At 37.7% G+C, this 21,003-nt stretch overlaps 1 protein-coding gene across 1 annotated transcript; it reads left to right on the forward strand.

Annotated features, from left to right (window-relative positions):
* The first annotated feature begins 5,979 nt into the window (after window positions 1-5,979).
* LOC136247124 (NACHT, LRR and PYD domains-containing protein 3-like) lies at window positions 5,980-18,604 on the forward strand. The gene is made up of 2 exons (XM_066038749.1): window positions 5,980-6,265; window positions 16,104-18,604. Exons 1-2 carry the CDS (start codon window positions 6,180-6,182, stop codon window positions 18,484-18,486), a joined length of 2,469 nt encoding a protein of 822 aa, XP_065894821.1. The 5' UTR covers window positions 5,980-6,179; the 3' UTR covers window positions 18,487-18,604.
* The last annotated feature ends 2,399 nt before the right edge of the window (window positions 18,605-21,003 follow it).

The following is a 21,003-nucleotide window of genomic DNA, read 5'->3' on the forward strand; positions in this document are numbered from 1 at the left end:
ACTTAGCCTATTTGTGCCCCTTCCCTTGCTAGCTCCTGGATCCGCCCTGTATTCAATGCAGGAATAATGAAATTTAAAAGAGTTAATTTGTATTGTAGACATCCTGCAATAGTAGATAAACTCACACAGAACATGATAACTCTACCTGTTCAAGCACACAAGGAATTGGTTGATGTCATTGGGTCAAGGTTCAAAGTACACATAGTGATACTACTCTTTCTTCACTGCTTTGTTCCAATGAACAAGTTTCTCTTTTGAACCATTGATATTATATCACTCACTTCAATAACATCTATATATTTTATTAAATGGAGACTATATAATTTACCAAATATCAGCATACTGGACCGTTACCTTTTACGTCTTAAACCTGCGTACATATTTTCCCTTGAGCACACTGTGACAATCACAATTGATTGCTCAATAAATATATATAAAGAACTTTACGTGGGAGGTTCAAAGCAAAAAAGTGTTCTATATTCGCCATAAAGGCACAAGTGTTCTATATTGGGCAGTTATAGAACACTTTAGTAGTCCACAGTTCTTTATCAGGTAGTTATAGAACTGCTAGGTCTATTTTGTAGGCTGATAGCCTACTTTGAGTGAGTAATCACTCATTTTGGTCAGTACAACTAATCAACCAAGCCAGTGTAGGGTGATAGCCTGACTGTGATGGCTGACCAGTCAACCCAACCAGTAAGATGAAAATCACTGGATTGTATTTATAGACACACTTGAAGATTTCGATGATGGTTTCTTGTGGTCAGCAGCAGTGAACGTTCTTAGTACGTTTTGCTCACATAAACGGACGAGTCCTAGGAATATCACGGAAATATGCTTATTAATATACCACAATCAAAACTTTACGTATTGAGAAGACGGACTAGACTCACAAAACGACTAATGAAGGAAACACAGGCGCAATGCTTATTCTCCTATGATAATACCCCTCCGTGAGTTTATAATTGTTTCGTGTGTCTTGTGTGTACCTCAAGTTGACAGTTCTCTATACCAGATAAAGCACTGCCTTTCGCTCGTGCTATACGTGAAATATAGCACTCAAAGAGTGGTCTCGAGACGAAATATAGCACTCGGCTTCGCCTCGTGCTATATTTGTCTCTCGCCCACTCTTTTCATGCTATATTTCCCGTATAGCACTCGCGGCAGTGCTTTATCTAGTACTTATAGGTGTGTACAACAGAAAACAAGCACTCATGGCTGTATCTCATGTTGTATGTCCTTGTCATAGGTGTAGTTCCACCCCAATTACCCCTTTGTTAATTAATTAGTTTACTTGTAATTTTTAGTTGCTCCCTTGTAATCTTAACTTATAATTGGGTGCTGATAGCTCTTATCAGCACACCAGCTGCTGTATTTTATAGTCTAGTTTAGTTTTATACCAACCCCCCAGTTTGTATCCATGTCTTTCAGCAGCAAAATCACAATAATAATAATAATAATAATCTAATTATTGGATTTCAAGAAAGTTCTCACTAACAGATGTGGTATCATTCAATTCATGCGTATAATGGCTGTAATGTGAAATGTAATGTTTACTATTAAATTTATTATTCTTGTGTACACTGTGTGGGTAATAACAATTGTGATATAATTTCTTGGTAGACTCTACTGTTGACATTGAGGTGTAAAGTCCAGTTGCCATATCAACTCTCTCTGCATATTATAGTGCAAGCAGCAACCTGAAGTCATTCTATTAATTATACATTATGCGACAAGATCTACAAGAAACAAACCCACTGGCCATGGGAACATGAATGTTGCATGCACTTTCAAACTGTCATGGCTCATCAGTGTTATGCTATCAGTGTTATGACTCATGTGACTTTTAACACATGTACAGGTTACATGATACATATACTATGTTCTTGTATGCGAATATAGTAACATTATTTTTGACAGATAATTATATGTATTGATGGGTTGTAGCTTGTGCCCACATGATGTTGGTTATATGTATGTATTCGGTACAATCATGTTTTATTCCTTTTTGTCATGTGTTCATATTGTTGTATTATAGTTAGCCATGCATTGCAGCAACTATAGACCCGTATCATTAACATGCATATGCTCCATGATTTTACAACATATAATATATTCGCACATTTTGCATAAATGATTTATCAAAATACATGCTATCGACAGTAAGATTATGCAGATGACGTCATTCTGTACACCCCTGGCCTATTAACTCAAAAGAAGACTGTTACCAACTTCAAAAAGATCTAACTATTTTGGAAAGATGGGAAAATAAATGGAAAATGACATTTAATGTTCAGAAATGTGAATTCATCAGAATAACACACAAGAAAAAGCCTATATTTTACCATTACACTTTGTATGACACTGTTGTGCAGGAGGTGATGCACACCAAGTACCTAGGTCTTACTATTGACTCAAGCTATCCTGACATTAGACAAATAACTAACAAAGCTAACAGTATCAAAGGATATTTGCAACATAACCTTCATAGCTGCCCAATCTTGGTCAAAGTGAGTTGTTACAAGTCACTTATTAAACCAATCCTAGAGTACGCCTGTGTGGTCTGGGACCCTTATACACAAAAGGACATCTTAGCAATTGAATCAGTTCAAAGACGGTGTGCTAGGTTTGTGTACAATAATTATTCTTCATATGCAAGTGTCACAAATATGTTGCAAAATTTGAATTAGCCACCTCTGGCTCACTGCAGAAACCAGTTGAAAGCGATCACAATGTTTAATATAATGCATCAATTAATAGATATACCGACTGATACCATACTCATACCAGCTATGTCTAACTACTCTCTACGAGGCCATTCGTTGAGGCTGTTACAGCCAAACACAAGAGTAAACTCATACCTTAACTCATTCTTCCCTTCAATTTAAGTATAAAGATCTGGAATAATTTACCCAACGACCTCATCACCTGTTCAAGTTTAGACCAATTTAAAATAAGGCTAGCTGGACATCAATTAATCACATAATTAATTTTGTTGATTCATTATCTGTGCTTGTATTATACTCTTTGTAAGAGGTTTCACTGCTTGAAGTATCTTAGTTTACTAGAGTGGTATATCCCCAGTATATGGAACAGTTAATTGTTTGTTATTTTAGTAGTTTTTCAGTAAACCCGCATTCACTGATGTCTTACTGAGAGTTTAAAACTTAGTAAAATAATTATGTTCCATATACTTAAGTTTACTGACACTTTACTATCAGTATAACTACAGTAAGGCATCTTAACAAATTAGTAAACTAAGAACCTTCAAGCAGTGTTTTGCACAGTAAACAATAATAATAATAATAATAATTGAGCATCTTGGCCACTGGACACACAATGACCAGCAGAGCTAACTGCTCATTTAATGAAAAATATATAATAAGACCAGCACATGGCTGTAAAATAACTTAACATTAACTAGATTACAAAGAAATATATTGTAATATGTTGCAGTGGCAGCTGTCAATGAGCTGTGGTATCATTCTGTTGATGTGTACTGTATATTTACCATTAAATTACAATCTTGTGTTGGTGCGTGGGTGATGGCAATATGTGACCCTATTTTTGAAAACCATACATCTAAGTACATGCAAAATTTTTGGGAATTCTCAATTGAAAATTTCAGTGATTTTTTAAAAATTAATTTTTTTACATATTCTGATAAAGCAACTATTAAGCCTTCTTGCTGTGAAATTTCATACCCATAGCTTCTTTTATCTAGGAGATATACTGAATTATATCAGACCATGTAGTAGTTTCACAATGCGTGGGACAACAATTAACTTACAAATTGGGTGATTTGTTCATTCCCAAAACCAAATATTTCCTGTCTTTACACAATAGTACAAGTGATTTAATTGAGAAAAAGCACAAAGAACACATGATTAAACTCTCAAGAATCTCTTTTCATTAATTTTAGATTATAAGAATGGTGATCTTTGTCAACAAAGTGATTTTAGTTGTCATCAATTTGTCACATCTGATCACTATTCAGTTCTATAAACTGATAATGAAAAGTTAGTTTGTAATGTATTAGACAGTAAATTTGCCATATCTTTGGAATGCTTCATCGTATCGTCACAAAATTTTTACACAAGGTAGATAACCACTCAGTGCTTCATTGTAGCTATAAAAAACAAAATTGTTCAATGTGCCCAGATGTATGGTTTTCCAAAATAGGGTCACATAAAATTATATTGTGATATAATATCTTGGTACTGTGACAGTAGGGTGCAAAGTCCAGTTGTAGTATCAGCTCTCTTCACAGCACATGCAACAGCATTCTAAATGTGATAGGATCTGCCAGAAACAGGCACATGAAGTTTGCTAGTCAAATTAAAGCTGTGATGCTGGTTCATCGTATATAACTACTGTATAGTACCTTTGACTATTCCCAACCCGGGTAACTTTCATTCATCTCAGCAGTTCCTAAAGCAATGGATATAGCAATGCAGCAATGAGCGAGGTATTATTGCCCAGTTTGTACTGAATCTACCTTTACTATTATCTAGCTAATACATACAACAATAGAGATTTAGTCTAAACCAGATAGCTGAAGTGTTAGCTAATGTTATTGCTATTATTTTTATTATTTTTATTTAGACCCTTTTTGTGGTGAATTTGGTGGATTTTGGAGGTGTCTAAGTTACTTAGACCCTTTTCATGTTTACTTAGACCCTTTCATGTTTACTTAGACCCTTTTCATGTTTATTACGCGCACCCGGACTGGTAGCGTTGGCAACGCATCGCCACCTGAAAATTAATTTTAAACCCGTAACTGTTGTTACGGGTGGAGTAATGGCTTGTTTCTACTTATGAACGCTACATTTCTCTGTCACAAGCAGCTGTCAACAATGTTAAGGTACAACAACTACATAAAGGGTCTAAATAACTTAGACTTCAGACCACAGGGGTCCAAGTAATTTAGTAACCCTCAGGCCCTGTAGTAGCGCCTTCGCTTCGCTCAGGCGCCACGACACAGGGCCATCGGGTTACTAAATTACTTAGACCCCTGTGGTCTGAAGTCTAACTATTACTTAGACCCTTTTTGTGGTGAATTTTGGAGGTGTCTAAGTTACTTAGACCCTTTTCATGTTTACTTAGACCCTTTCATGTTTACTTAGACCCTTTCATGTTTACTTAGACCCTTTTCATGTTTATTACGCGCACCCGGACTGGTAGCGTTGGCAACGCATCGCCACCTGAAAATTAATTTTAAACCCGTAACGGTGGAGTAATGGCTTGTTTCTACTAATGAACGCTACATTTCTCTGTCACAAGCAGCTGTCAACAATGTTAAGGTACAACAACTACATACAGGGTCTAAATAACTTAGACTTCAGACCACAGGGGTCTAAGTAATTTAGTAACCCTCAGGCCCTGTAGTAGCGCCTTCGCTTCGCTCAGGCGCCACGACACAGGGCCATCGGTTACTAAATTACTTAGACCCCTGTGGTCTGAAGTCTAACTATTACTTAGTGGACATAATAATTGTAATATATCGTATGATCGTCAGTGCTGATTCTGATAAGTGCATGAGTACTGTGGATCTTACTACATCTGTGGCTATTCCATCTAGCTACTGCTATCTCCGTTTCCAACTCTGAAGACTCTTCAAGGCCAAATGAGGTGTCCCTTAGTTAGTTACCACCATAGCGGTCTAACTTGGATTGAACCTGATGGCCAATAGCGTAGCGACTAGCCAATCGCTAATCATTATTATCGATTGTCATCGTCTTTCCCACTTTCTGTTCTATTTAGCTATTCATGCAAAATAAATCGTAAGAAGCCAAGGAATAGGCCCCAAAATGGGCCTCGCCTTTGAATTTGGCCCGCGGAAGTCACAGTTCACTATGGCATGCGCGCACCAAGATATACTGTATACGTCATAGGATGTCAACAACACGACCGAATCCGCACCCGAATAGCTGTGGTTGGTTGCATTGCACAGTAGAGCACGCATATAAAATTTAGCTATACGCTATACTCTTGCAGTGGTGCAGTACACGGTCGTATATGGTGTTCATCAGGGAGTATAGCTACTCCTGACCAGTGCCTATACTGAGCTGTTGCCTTCATAGCCAGTAACCTAGCTGCTATCGGACCGAATAGGAAGCAAGATTAGGAGCATTCAAAAAACACTTGGCGTGGAATAGCAAGACTGCGAACGTACCTCAATGGAATATCCGAATAGTACTGGGAGTTTGCAGAGAACAGAGTTGGAATACCATAACGAAGTGCCTGGAAAATGCACCGGAAACAGGTCAGCTAAATAGCTAGATAGGTAAAACCATGCATATTAGTAAAATTAATGGATACCTATATAAATCAATAGGGCTGGCAGCATTTCGATCTTGATTGTTCTATTAGAGTATCTTACTCTTGAGTAAGACCTCCCTACAAATTATTTTATTGCATTCACTTCTATAGCTTCCTTTCTCAAGTATTAAGTTTAGTTATTCCTATACATACTTTAAAGCATCGAGATATAGATTCAATTATGAGAGCTTGCAAGATTGCACAACATCACCATGCAGGCTACAATAATTAAGACATGGCAATATGGGTAGGAATCGAGCACTGATTTTGAAATCAACAAAATGTAATACATGGTCAACTTTATTAATTAATTAATTATTTTGTTGTATATATACTTAGAAGTTTTTGTAATTGCAAATCTGTTAACTCATTTTTGTGAATGTCAGGCTTTACAGGCTCCTAGAGCCTCCTTCACCTATAACACAAATACTAATACTAAAATAAGGACCTAATCGGCTGGTTATTCTGTAGCTATTAACTACTTATAACCAAATACAGAGCTAAGATTATTGAATGGAGCCAAGAATATTGCCAAAACAATTGAACAAAGCTTATACTTACACTAACCATATACTACAACACACACAAGCATAATAAGTACATCTTGTACTTGTCTATGAGGTAGTAGGAGCACTGTTATTATAGCTAGCTAAACACAAGTGGATATTAAACATAGCCATGCAATTAGTTATTGCATTGAGAAACTTACTACATATATCACAATTATTATTCATCATCAAATTGAAGCACTAAAGTATTCGCTTACTACCTGTATAGCTTTCATTTATGTAGCACCACACTGTTATAATACTGTAACAGTGGAACCTGTCTAATCTGCTTACTTTCAGGCCAAACTTTCTTAGCCTTATTATGTACGTGGCTGTTTAGGCAGGTGGATTGATATCTAAATGTTGCTTTTGAGGCATAGTTGGCCAATAATATAGTGAGGTGGCCTCCTATATGAGTGACTACTCAGGCAGGTAATACTGTTCAAATTAAATATATATTAACGCATAAAAGCAGTAACATAATGTGTTTTGTTTGTTTGTTATACCTGATACTTTTAACATCATCTTAACATGGTATGCATAATGGTAGTATTGTGTATGATAATATAATGGCATACATGTATGTTTACCATTACAATAAAATTAATATTCTTATAAACACTGTGTGGGTGACAAAGACCGTGATGTCATTTCTCACTATTGTTGATACAAGGTGCAAAGTCCAAATGTCCAGATACCAACTGCACTACTGTACTGATTTGTTTACATGAAGATGTCTAGCTATATAGTCCAATAAACTCAGCATGGCAACCATCAAACAGTAGTGTCATCCACATAGTCATTTCATAATCAGTATTGAATGCTCCAGTATTTTGTTTGCATCACACCAAGATTATTATGACAAAATTATTGGAGTGACTCTAGTGGTGTGATTCAAACTTACTGCAACAAAGTTATGTAATTGTGTACTCTGTGATAGTATGAGTGTGAAATTTGTGTGTGGTTAACAAACGTTAAGAGACACACCTACATAACATTTAAACAGCAATTGTGACCGGATTTCATATAACAAGGCTTCCACACACACAAAATCAAACTTACGATTTTACCAGAAATGGATTGCTGGTCTAATACACTATCATATTTCACACTGTACTTCCTTCAGCACTGGCAAGTCTGGTTTCTGTAGCAGCTTTCTTCCGACCCTGTCAAAGCCACGAGTGTGAGATTGGCACCATTAAATGGCCATGGCTTTGTGATAATGGTGTGTAGTGAGCTGGGACTTCACAGAGAGCTCGCCAATAGTGTTCTCATTCAATTCGGAGTAATTTGAGGGCCATGGGCATGGAGGGCCATGGAGAGCCCAAACTTGGCCTCTGGATTCCAATCGTCTTCTTACTTCATTTTATACCCCTATATTAAGACCACCATCCACCCCCACCCTCCCACCCTATTACTACCGCCTGTGATATTATTACCCGCTCGAAAAAAGCTTCTCAAAACAAGGCGAATTTTGGGTATCAGAAATGTATACACCCACTCAGTGATAGCTAGTGAACAGATGAACAATTGGTGCAAATTTTGTTTGCACAGCTGTACGCACTGGGAAGTTATTACACAATGATTCCTTAAAATCGCCATATCTCCTAACAAAGCTTTGTGCGTCGAAGCCTTGTTTTGTCAAATTCAGTCACAATTATTCTTATTATACCCACACAATTTTCAGGGGTGGATCTAGGATTTATAAAGGGGGGGGGGGGCTAACTCAAGGTACTAATCTCTTGGGTGGAGGCGTGTGAACCCAGCATGCAAAGCATGCTGGAACTAGAGGGGTCTGTTCGTTTTCGTTTCTAGAATTTAACAACTTTCTTACACGTATATGATCAATCACTGACTTATTATCTCACGTGAGCGAGACAACATTAAAAGTTCCTATGAATAAATAACTCACAAAATTATCTAACACTCCCGGCGGTTGGTGCACGGAAGTGAGCCAACTCAAAATTACAATAAAAAAAACTCTACATGATAACAGGTGTACAAGGTAACTAATTGCTAGTGTTAAGTCTTCTTTGTTTCTCTCCCCTGATAGCAGCTGCTCGTCTTCGAGATTGTGTAGAACTGGATGTAGAACCGTGTTGCTCCTCATCAGTAGTTGATACCGAACTATCATTGACTGCATCAAGATTAGTATTCAGCTCAACTGGAATGAGATGTTTGATACTGCGACGAAGAAATTGAGTCCTGTCAGAATTGACTGTCTTGACAATTGCTGCCCTGGTTGTGTCATCTACTCCTGTTAAAAGTTCAGTCACAATGCCTAATCTCCAAAACGCCCGCTTAGTTAATTCATCACGTAGTATGACTACATCACCAACTTCCACTGACTTCACTGCTGATGATCTTGAAGCAGTTGAATGAGCTTCTCGCAAACTTAACAAGTATTGGCGTCTCCATTGATTGGTGAAGTGTCTAAGAAGTGTTTGATGGCGTTTAGCACGTCTTGACAAGCTTTCCGAAGTACTGACAATCTCAAAGCGACCAATATTTGGAATGTTGGCAACCTTCCTCCCATATATCAAATGAGATGGTGACAGTGAGTAGTTGATGCCCTCTGAATCATCAAAGACATATGTGAGGGGTCTTGAGTTGACAACTGATTCAACTTCAACCAAGAGAGTACTTAGTTCGTCATGGGTGAGGGAGGCTCGACCAATACACTTCTTCAAACTACGTTTGACTGAACGGACCATCCGTTCCCAAAAACCTCCCCACCACGGTGCTCTTTCAACTATAAATTTCCAGGTTATACGGCTGGATGCAAGGTGCTTTATCACTTCAGGGGAGCGAATCAACTTCTGAATCTCCTTAGCAGCAGTCTTGAAAGTTTTGGCATTATCAGACCATATGGTTGATAGTAATCCCCTTCTTCCAACGAAGCATCTGAAAGCTAATAAAAACGATTCAGCCGAAAGTAGCTCTGTAAGTTCAAGGTGGACCGCTCTCGTTGAGCAACAAGTGAATAAACATACATACACCTTGGTTTGTTTGGAGGACTTATCTTTGATGTAGAGCGGACCCGCAAAGTCAATACCAATGTGGGTAAAAGGAGGGTCGTCAGACACCCTCTCTGCTGGTAAGTCAGGAGTTGTAGTGACACGATAAGGTAGTCCTTCGCATTTTAAGCATGTTACACATCTGCTAATAACTTGTTTCACAATTCGCTTACCCTTCAGAATCCAATAGTTCTCCCTCAGCAGTGTCAAGGTATCATTCACCCCACTGTGCCTTGACCTCTCATGGTATTGCTGAATCAACAAGGTAACAAATGGATGATTGTGGGGCAGTAGAATTGGATTCTTGGCATTTAAAGGCAATGTTGAATTATTCAATCTTCCTCTACACCTCAATATTCCACCATCGAGAAAGAGTGCAAATTGTTTAACAAGAGGAACACATTCACTTGGGCGGTCAGTAGCAAGATGCTTGATTTCTGCTGAAAAAGAGTCTCCTTGTATAGATTTTATCCAATAAGATTCTGACTCTGTTATCTCCTCAGCAGTAGGACTCAAACAACCACTAACTCTTGAAGAAGCATTGCTGCGGATTTGATTACGTAACAGTCTTGTAAACTGAAATACATAAGCAGTAGTGTTTAGCAACTTAAGCAGACTACTAAATCTTTCACAGTCAATCTCATCATGTAGCCTAAACTGTGTACTCAAAACGACCAAGGAATGTGAAATGACAGGCACCTCCTTGATTAATTCCAGGTTAGCTTCTTCAACACTGCTAAGACTTGTGGTATTTGGCCACTCGGACTGTGGCTTACACAAAAATTCAGGCCCAATCCACCAATGCTGGCTATCACAAAGTTCAGAACCTTTTAATCCTCGTGATGGCATATCTGCCGGATTGACAGACCCAGGGCAATGATTCCATTCTTCTGAAAGTGAATGACGTCTAATCTCATTCACCCGGTGACTGACATATTGCTTCCAAGGTTTGTGGTTTCTGATCCAAAATAGCACCACTGTGGAGTCGGTCCAATAGTAACAGTTTAAACTAAGCAAGGAATCAAGTGACTTCTTCACAGTCAAGACCAATTTAGTAAGCATTAGTGCTCCAAGCAATTCTAGTCGGGGGATTGTTTGGTGCTTCACTGGAGCGACACGTGTCTTAGAAGAGACCGAAGTTGATGATACGCTCCCATCATCATAAACTGTTCTGAAATAAACTACAGCACCATATGCTTGAGACGACGCGTCACTAAAACCATGCAATTCAAACAAGATTGGTACACGGGAACTGTCAAAATAACACCTTGGCACTCTTATCTGACCAAGAGACTCGAACTCCTGAATCAATGACTTCCACTTATTAAGAATCTCCCCTTCTACTGGATCATCCCAATTGACATTCTCAGAACACAAATTTCTAAACAACAGTTTCAGCTTAACAACAAATGGACTGAGTAACCCTAAAGGGTCAAATATCTTGGCACTCACCCTAAGAACTGATCGTTTGGTCATTGGAAGACTATGGGCATAGCGTACCAACTCTGACAGGTCGACTAGAAGCTCATCTGATTTACTATCCCACAAGACACCCAAGAGCTTGTTGTGTGGCTGAGATTCAGTGGGGTTCATTAACCCTGTGTGGGACTGAGCATAAGTTTGCTCTTCTTCAGATACTGATGTCAGGGTACTACCATGGTTACCAGCATGGGCCTCTTCAGCTTTTCTTATTCGTTTTAGAAGGTCTGGTGAATTTGTTGTCCATTTTCGTAAGTTAAGTCTACCTTCACTCATAATTTGTTTAGCTCTGGTATAGATCTGAAAGGCCGAAGCCACACTATCAGAACCAGTAATAAGATCATCCACATATAGCCCTTTCTTTATCCCTTCAATTAACTGAGGTTCTATGCTACTGTACTTGTCGAGGTGATGAAGAATAACTGCACCTAACAATGCAGGGGATGGCCTTAAGCCAAACACTACTCGAGTGAAATGAAATTGACGTATGGGACTATCCAGCTTATAGGGATCCTGAAACCACAGAAATCTAAGTACATCACGATCCTTAGGTGCTACGCCTATCATAAGGAAGGCCTTCTCAATGTCAGCAGTAATGGCTATAGGATGGGCTCTAAATCGAAGAAGAACATCAAATAATTTTGGAATTAAGTTGGGACCAGTTTGAAGACACTCGTTAAGAGAAGGCTCAGACTCGTTGAGTTTGGCTGAACCGTCATAAACAATTCGAATTTTAGTAGTGGCTCTCTTCCGGCGGATAACAGCATGATGAGGTAAGTAATGTACCAACTCACCTCTCTTGTTAAGTGTGTACTTCTCAAACTGACCTGGAATTGGTGCATTGACTTGCTCAATTATGCCCTTCTGGAGTTGTTCTTCTATGATACGATTATACTCTGTGAGAAGGTCCGGATTTCTTAGTAGCTTGTGTTGAAGGTGTCTTAATCGATTAAGGCTCAAGGAAAAATGATTAGGGAGGTCACAATGTCCTTCCTTCCATGGTAGCGAAACTTCATAGTAATTCTCATGAAACTGTATGTGATTCGAAAATTCATTTGTCATTTCTTGCTCTGTGTCCACTATTCCGATTGACTCAGTGTCCCAAAACTTTCGTAGCATGTCTTGGACTGGATCCTGAACTTCAGGAATACTAGTTACGTTGGATGTAGCCAAGATCAAATGTGTACAGGTATCACCGGATACTTGAGTGGGGTTGATCGAGCCAGACAAAAGCCATCCAAGTGTGCTATGTATGGCCACGGGACCAGCACTTCCACGACGTACCTCTCCAGTTACAAACTTCCAGTAGAAATCGGAGCCAATCAACAAATCTATTGCTGCGGTATTTGGTCCTCCAGAGAAATCTGCTAGCTCCAAATCTGATAAGTGTGTATACTCTCCCACAGCTGTTACTGAAGGCAAGGTGGAACAAATGGTAGGATAACCTATGGCAGTTATCGAGTGGCATTCATGAACTCCAGGTTTAGACAAATCAATTCTGTACAGCTTGCAACTTTTAGCCTTAAAGTGTTCACCACCGAATGTATTAACTTGTAGTCTTTCAGTACTAACTGGCCTCAATTTCAGCCTGGAACAGAGTTGTTCTGTAACATAAGACCGCTGGCTCCCACTATCAAAAAGAATTCGAACTCTGGAAGAAGATCCAGTGTCATGATTGTAAGCAACAGCTCTGGCGGTCTGTAGCAAAACAGTTTTAGCGTTCTTATTGCTACTGGTATTATTAGAGGTTGCAACACTACCATCGGTTGGTAAGGAGACAGGTGGTAAGGAAGAAGGGACAAAGGGCTCTACTTGTTGTGACAAAGAGTTACAAATCGACTGATGGTGTTTTTGATGACACAGCCTACATGTCTTGGTACTCAAACATTCCCTAGTCTTGTGATTTGCCTTGAGACAGTTAAAGCAACGTCCTGTCTTGATAAGATGGTCCTTACGCTCCTTCACATCACGGACTTTATCACAGGAAGCTGAGTAATGTAGTGCATTACAGTACACACATTTGATTGGACGATTTTGAGACATAAAGGCACCTGCAGTGTGATTGTGTCTGTTTTGTGAATGATTTTTGGCAGCAGTCTGTGATGCTGACTTGAGCTTAGTGGTCTCGCTAGCCTCTCTGGCATCTACCTCCGTTTGTAAAACCTTCATCAAGTCCTTGATTTGCCATACATTTTCTTGGTTTTCCCGAGCTACCTTAAGCCTAACTTCACTTGGTAGCTTAGACATAATGATTGGGATCAACAAACTGCCATATTGATCAGAATTGACTTCAAGTGCCTCAAGACCTCTGATGTGTACTGTTATATGGTCATACAATGAACGCAAGCTATGTGGTCGATCATTATTACAGTCAGACAATTTGACAAGTTCTTCCATGTGGGCACAAATGATTTGTTGCTTCTTCCCAAATCTCTGTTTAAGCAAGTCTAAGGCCGTGTTATAATTATCTTCACTCAATTGCAAGCACTTTACACATCGTAATGCGTTACCTTCTAAAAGACTATTCAAATAATTAAACTTGTCAATAGGAGCAAGTTGAGGGTTTTCATCAATGGCTGACTTAAAGGAGTCCCAAAAGGTAGTCCATTTAGTAACATCTCCATTGAACTTGGGCAAAGTGAGCTTCGGCAATCGAGGTTTTGAATGGGTCAATGGGTTAACGGGTGAAGCAACAGTTGTCTCAGATGAAGTGAAACTTGCACTACTAGTTACGGCTATGAGTTCATCTATTTTAAGCTTACAACTAATCACCTTGGTTACAATGGCATCTGATTCCTCAATCTCAGTAACAATGACTATAGGATCACAGCTAGCTAAAATTTCCTTGTTCAATTCTTCTAAAGTTTTGAGCTTTCCTTCCAACTGTTGCTTGATAGCATTAACTCTGTTTCTTCCTGGAGCGTCTAAAGGCCCTGTTGCGGCTGTTATTATCTCTTCTGCTTCACGGATAAGTTTCGTTACGACGCCGCGATGACCACCTCTAATAGCACGTGTTCTCTCGAGCGCACGTGCAGATGCTTCGTCCTCTGACATGTCACACAATTCTCGAGTCTTCTTCGAATTCTTCACGGGTACCGTTAAGAATGTTGCCACGGTACCAGACGTTTTTGTTTGCGGTTAGAATTGAGATCAGAATCGGCTGTGAAGGCTGTTCAGTGAATGAAAGTGGGTTTGTTGTTTTTCTCTCAGTTTTTCTCCTCGTTGTTTCAATCTTCTGCTTCGTCGGACGGTGTGCCAGTTCGGTATGTCGTCGTCTCCGGACTAATATCAAGGTAGTTGTCTTCGATTCGTGCCTTCGAGCCCCACGTTGGGCGCCAGATGTTCGTTTTCGTTTCTAGAATTTAACAACTTTCTTACACGTGTATGATCAATCACTGACTTATTATCTCACGTGAGCGAGACAACATTAAAAGTTCCTACAAATAATTAACTCACAAAATTATCTAACAGGGTCTGGGGGGCATGCCCCCCCAGCAAATTTTTGAAAAATAGATGCTAAAATACTGCAATTTGGAGACATTTCCACATAAAATGCATAGTTCTGCCTGTAGATATTTTATATATTGCCTTTAGATATGTATGGCTCTCTGCAGCATTTGCTAATGGAAAGGTTTGGGTAGGTTCAGACAACCAAGCACATGATGCACCCTCTCACAATTGCATGAATGATAGATTACTAATGTTGAAACTGGAAAAATTTGAAATTTGAATGATACGAGGTTGAATCTGAGAGCATTTTCAATGGAAATTGTGTACCTGAATTAAATATACCAGTACCAGTAATAACTACACAAGTAGATGAACAAGCCTTTTAAACAGACCAATGCACTATAGGCCCAGGCAGATTTGGAAAAATTCCATAACAGAACCAAATTTTATGCTTACACTGAATGTACAATTAGAGTGTAGTTAGGTGACTGTTCTATTAGAGTATCTCGATCTTGTACACCTCCAATGCTGATCCGGGTCCTTGTTGCATAAACTTTAGCATAAATCCACTAATAGTGCCTTGGAAAGATGTTTATAAGGTGGGTTATGAGTATTTGTATTATTAGTGGTCATACAATTATGCTAAGACAAAATTTCATTATAATCCTCAACATATTGATCATGTAAAGCCTAAAAGTGAAGGGGGGGGGCTTCAGCCCCAAACGCCCACCCCCTAGATCCGCCCCTGATTTTATACACTGAAAAACTGTTGCTGACATCTCAACAGTTACATAAAAATGTTAATGTGATGTAATCAGTTGCTCTGTTTGATGTCCAGGTGCAAAGTCCATACGGGCATCAACCTTTTCCTTTCCTTTGCTTTACAATGCAAATACATACGTGTAGCTGTAGCCATAATATAGTGTCAAAATTTAACATGGCAAAGTTCCTAGTGATGTCATTAACACAAAAGTGTATTCGGGTGCATTGAACCTAGCATGTTACCTAATAAAATTATTTAAAAAAAACACTGTTCATTTTGCTACATAATGCATACTCATTTAAACCTTAATAAATAAAATATGTATATGGGTTAAATATCTCACATCTATTGGGTTGTGATGTAATACCTACAATTCCGATGTTGCTTTTTGACTATGATGATGTCACATTGTGGTCAGTTTGAAATCACCATGTAATTTAACAATCAATGCAGTCTGTATTATAGATGTTAAGTTGTTTATGTACAGTACAATGTGACTGGTTATATTATATGCAATTGTTGCAGATCACCTGCTGGTAGCATACCTAGGCCAAATGATTGGTCCAGTTCTTCACCAAAACCTTCACAGAGATATTCATTGCATTATTGTTCATCACAAAATATTTCTTTGGATCCTTATGCTTCAATACATTTTCAGTACCATCGGTTAGAATCATTGTCAGAAATATCCTGTGCCCACGATTACCAAGAGTATCTTAAAAACAGATACAGTAAGGCACTGTCTGATACTTCTATTGAAGGTTGGCATGATGAGCAAAACAACAAATTCATTGACATTACGATAGAAAAAATAGGGTATGTACAAGAAGATGAGCTAGATCGCTCTTTGAGGACAAGTTCAAAACCAGGGATAAATTACAGACGACAATACAGTGCTCAAACATGTAGTTCTATTGCAGAAATGTTCCAATTTGATGACAGTAGTAAAAGACAGTTGATACTAATAGAAGGAAATGCAGGAACTGGTAAAACAACATTATCTCACAAAGTCTGTAAGGAATGGGCTTCAAATAATATTCTAAGAAAATTCACTCATGTAGTTCTAATTCATTTGCGTGACCAAGAGCCAAATCATCTCCATTCAGTAGAGGATTTATTTGCAGGAACAGGGATTGATAAATTCTTGATATGCAAAGAATTGGCAAAAAAAGACACAGTGCTATTTTGGCTTGATGGCTGGGGTGAATTGCATAATAGTTACAAGAAGAACTCTCTGTTCACACGATTGCTAGCTGGTATTGCATTTCCTTGTGCCACAGTTGTGGTAGCATCCAGGCCTTCTGCAACCATAAGTCTTAAAAATTACTGCACTTTTACTCATAAATACAAACTGAAAGGATTTAGTGAACCCCAAATTAAAGCATTTGTTGATGACTATTTTTCTAGACTACAGCGCAATAAAGAGAGGCCAGAATTTATGCAAAAGCTGAAAAGTATTCGTGGTCTGGCACAGCTGGCTGAAGTCCCTCTCAATCTTTCCATTCTCACAAAGGTTTTTCTTGATATGCGGTTCAAATTTCCAAACACTTTAACTGAAATTTATAACATTATTATATTGGTTGTTTTGCAATATCACAAAGAAAAAGTAGATAGCTTTGATGACTATACAAAACCTATTATAGATCTAGATGATCTGCCACCAAAAATGCTTGATATATTACATGGTTTAGAGAAACATGCCTTTGATCGCTTTTTACCAGATTCACTCACTCCAGAGGAGGAAATATTGCAGTATATCAATTTACAAGGTAGACATTTGAAAAACTTTAATGGTATGGGATTGCTTGATGTGAAGAAACAGAGTTATCATACAGGGGACTTCAAATGCTACCTGTATCGGTACAGAGTGTTTCAAGAATTCTTGGCAGCTATTTATCTAACTAGGTTTCAAAAATCTGTGGAGACAGAAGAGCTTAGGAAAATATTTGGAGACATGGATTATGAAATGGTTTGGATATTTTATGCTGGCATTACTAAGCTAAAGCGAGTGAAAATGCAACATCTACTCCCAGATTTAAACAGACCACTACAGCCCACTCTATTGATAGGTCCAGTGAATACACACGAGGAGCTAGTAGAAAACTGGCAGCAATGCTATACTCACTTCCAGTCCATGAAGGAACATGAAGAAAATCACATGCAGTTTTTGTTTACACTTATCCTTTGCTGTTACGAAGCAGAAAATCCAGAGGCTTGTAAACATGTTGCTAACTATTATTACTCTAATGATATTTGTCACATTGAAATACAACCTAATCATGCCATTCCATACTTCTTACTTGCAATCTCATACTTCATAACACATTCTGGTAAGAAATGGTCACTTCGCTGTGATAATGTCATTCCATCAGGTGTTGAATTTCTGTTAAAGTATAGAAAAGAGATGCCATCTGCATTCCAAACTGAAAATACTGGTGGTCTATGGGTGCTGTGCTTTGTAGTGACATTATCAGAAGTAGAGTGGTTCATTGAGCTTATTAAATTGCAACCTTCTTTGCAATGGGTACGTCTACTAACTGGAAGTTATCTAGGTGATGATGGGATACAAAAGCTTTGTAATTTCTTAGCATATGATGACTGTAACATTGCTAAAATAGAATTGGAGCACTGTGGCATAAAAAATTTTGGATTGAAATCAGTTACCAATTTGTTGAACAATAATAGCAAACTTCTTTACATTAATTTGAGGAAAAATTCATTTTCATCTGAAGGTATTAAAACACTTTTACACAACATTGAACAAAATACATCCTTGGAATATCTAATTATAGATGAATTCTTTTGCAGAGATCCTGAAATCATTTACATTCTGCAAGCCATCAACACCATTAGAACAGAGAAAAAGGCAAATACATTGTCATTAATACAAGACTTCCTCAATGAGTAGAAAAGTTATTTTAAGCAATGTATACAAAACTACATTATATATTATGTTACATAATGCATAACATCGCTGTTTGTAGCATTCAAAACTTTTGTTATTAAGATAATATTTTATTGTAGAAGGATGGGTTTGTAATGGTGTTGTTTATGGAACCAGATTATTATACTTAGCTATTTAACAGGAGTTTGGTATAATTAGGTAGCAAAATACTTGTATTGAGATTTTACTATTTGTTACACTTATGGATGATTTATCCCCTGTAAAACTGATTATAGTTTTGTTTATTTTTTATGATTCCAATTGTGACAATTGACAACATAGATAGCACTAATATAACTATAAATGCACTCTGTTTGACAAGCATAAAATGTGCGCTCTAAACCCAACTCTAGATCTATAAAAATAAGGTTATGAAGGGGAGCTCAGTTGTAAGTTTGAGAGAAGCAGGTATAACTATGTATTTAGGGGAACAGACAATGTATTATGATTATCACTAACTACTCATGCATACAATTCATCTACTGTACGATGTTTAAGAATACATTCATTAACATAATTATAATAATGAGCCACATCTGTGAGATTTCTTGTGTGGTATGTTTTCATGTGTGCTGTATACTGTGTTCGTAGGCCTGATGTTGACCATTATAAGGCACTTTTTGTATATTCTAATGAAGTTGTATTACGTAGCATGTAGCTATTATAGCTTATACGTAGCAAATGTGACATCACAGTTGTGACCGAGTCTGACAAAATGGGGCTTATAGCTGGAAATACATATGTTTGCTCAATAATATTTATCTCCGTTGTAATGAAAAATTTAAATTGTTATATATCATATCCACAGAGAAAAGTTATAAAATTTCAAACTTTGGAACTAAGATCAAAATTTGACAGGCTATAAGCCCTATTTTGTCAGACTGGGTCACAATTGAGTTCACTATGAATGTCATAGTAAGAGAGTTTATAGAACATACATAATGTTGAGATGTGCATAACACAACCTGTAATATTGACTATAAATTTCACATCATTTCTGCATTAGTTTTACATCATCAATACAGTCATATATATTATTACTGTGTTAAGCTGTGTACAACATTTCTCTTGAACACACTGTGACAATTAGAACTAATTGTTCAATAAATAAAATAACATGTAAAATAGAAGACCAGCACTCATGGCTGTATAGTATATATTTACTAGATTTCCAAGAAATTCTCAGTAACAGATGTGGTATCATTCAATTCATGTGTATAATGGCTGTAATGTGTAATGTTATGTTTACTATTAAATTTATTATTCTTGTGTACACTGTGTGGTCTAACAATTGTGACATAATTTCTTGGTACTGTTGACATCAAGGTGTAAAGTCCAGTTTCAGTATCAACTCTCCCTGCATAGTGCAACAACAAGCTGATATCATTCAATATTTATGTGATGAGATCTACAAGAAACAAAGCTACTAACCATGTATGCATGGGAACATAAATTTTGCATACATTTTCATGATCATGGCCATGGCCATGGGTGCTTATGATAATATCATTCTATGCCATTATTCAATGACCATCTGACTTTCAACTCATGTACAGGTTACATAACTGTTCTTGCAAATTTGGTATGTAATATAAATTGTGACCGGATTTGCAAAAAGGTACTTTTTCACACACAAATTTTGACCCATTTTTCACCGTTTACAACTTCATAACTTCTTAATCATTGCATATAATTATGTGACATTTTCCACGAGTATAGCTACAGTACCCGGCTACATTTTGTTGCAAAGAGCAACTTAATCAGTATAAGGAGTCAACTGTTATGACATCTTGTTTGCTGGTATGTAAAATGTGTGGAAAAGGTACCTATTCGCAAATCCGGTCACAATTATGTATATGGAATGTAGTTTGTGCACACATGCTGCTTAAATGTTTCAGTACAATCATGTTTTTATTCTTTTTTTTGTCATGAATTTGTATTGTATATAAAAATTTATTGTAGTTAACCATGCATTGTATATCTTTTACCCTGGACACACCATAACCCTCAGACCTGACTGCTTCAATGTAATTAAAATTTAAAAAAACATAAGTATAATACCGAAGACCAGCAGTATGACATGCAACATTGATTAGATTCCATCCAAAGAAATTCTTGTGTTGTAGTGGCAGCTGCCACTCAGCTGTGGAATCATTTAGTTGATGTATACAATGGCTGTGATGTGTATAATATTGAAATATGACATTCTTGTCAATATATAGCTACACTGTGTAGGAACATATACACTGTGTGGGTGATGGAAATTGTGTAATTTCTTGATACAGTTGACAGTGGGGTGCTAAGTCCAGCTGGAGTATCAGTTCTCTCTTTAAAGCATGCACATGCTACAGCATTCTGGGATCTGCCAGAAACAAGCACACAAAGTTTGCTTACATTTTCAAAATTTTGTGACTCAGAAATTGTGATGCTGGGTCATTGTGTATATAGTATCTTCACTTTTCCTAACCTCTTTATGTAACT

The sequence above is a fragment of the Dysidea avara genome, chromosome 2, assembly GCF_963678975.1.
Source record: "Dysidea avara chromosome 2, odDysAvar1.4, whole genome shotgun sequence".
NCBI lineage: Eukaryota > Metazoa > Porifera > Demospongiae > Dictyoceratida > Dysideidae > Dysidea > Dysidea avara.

Coding starts and splice junctions, on each gene's coding strand:
- LOC136247124 (XM_066038749.1), top strand. CDS start 6,180: ATGGAATATCCGAATAGTACTGGGAGTTTGCAGAGAACAGAGTTGGAA. Junction 6,266..16,103: donor GGAAAATGCACCGGAAACAG/GTCAGCTAAATA, acceptor CAATTGTTGCAG/ATCACCTGCTGGTAGCATAC.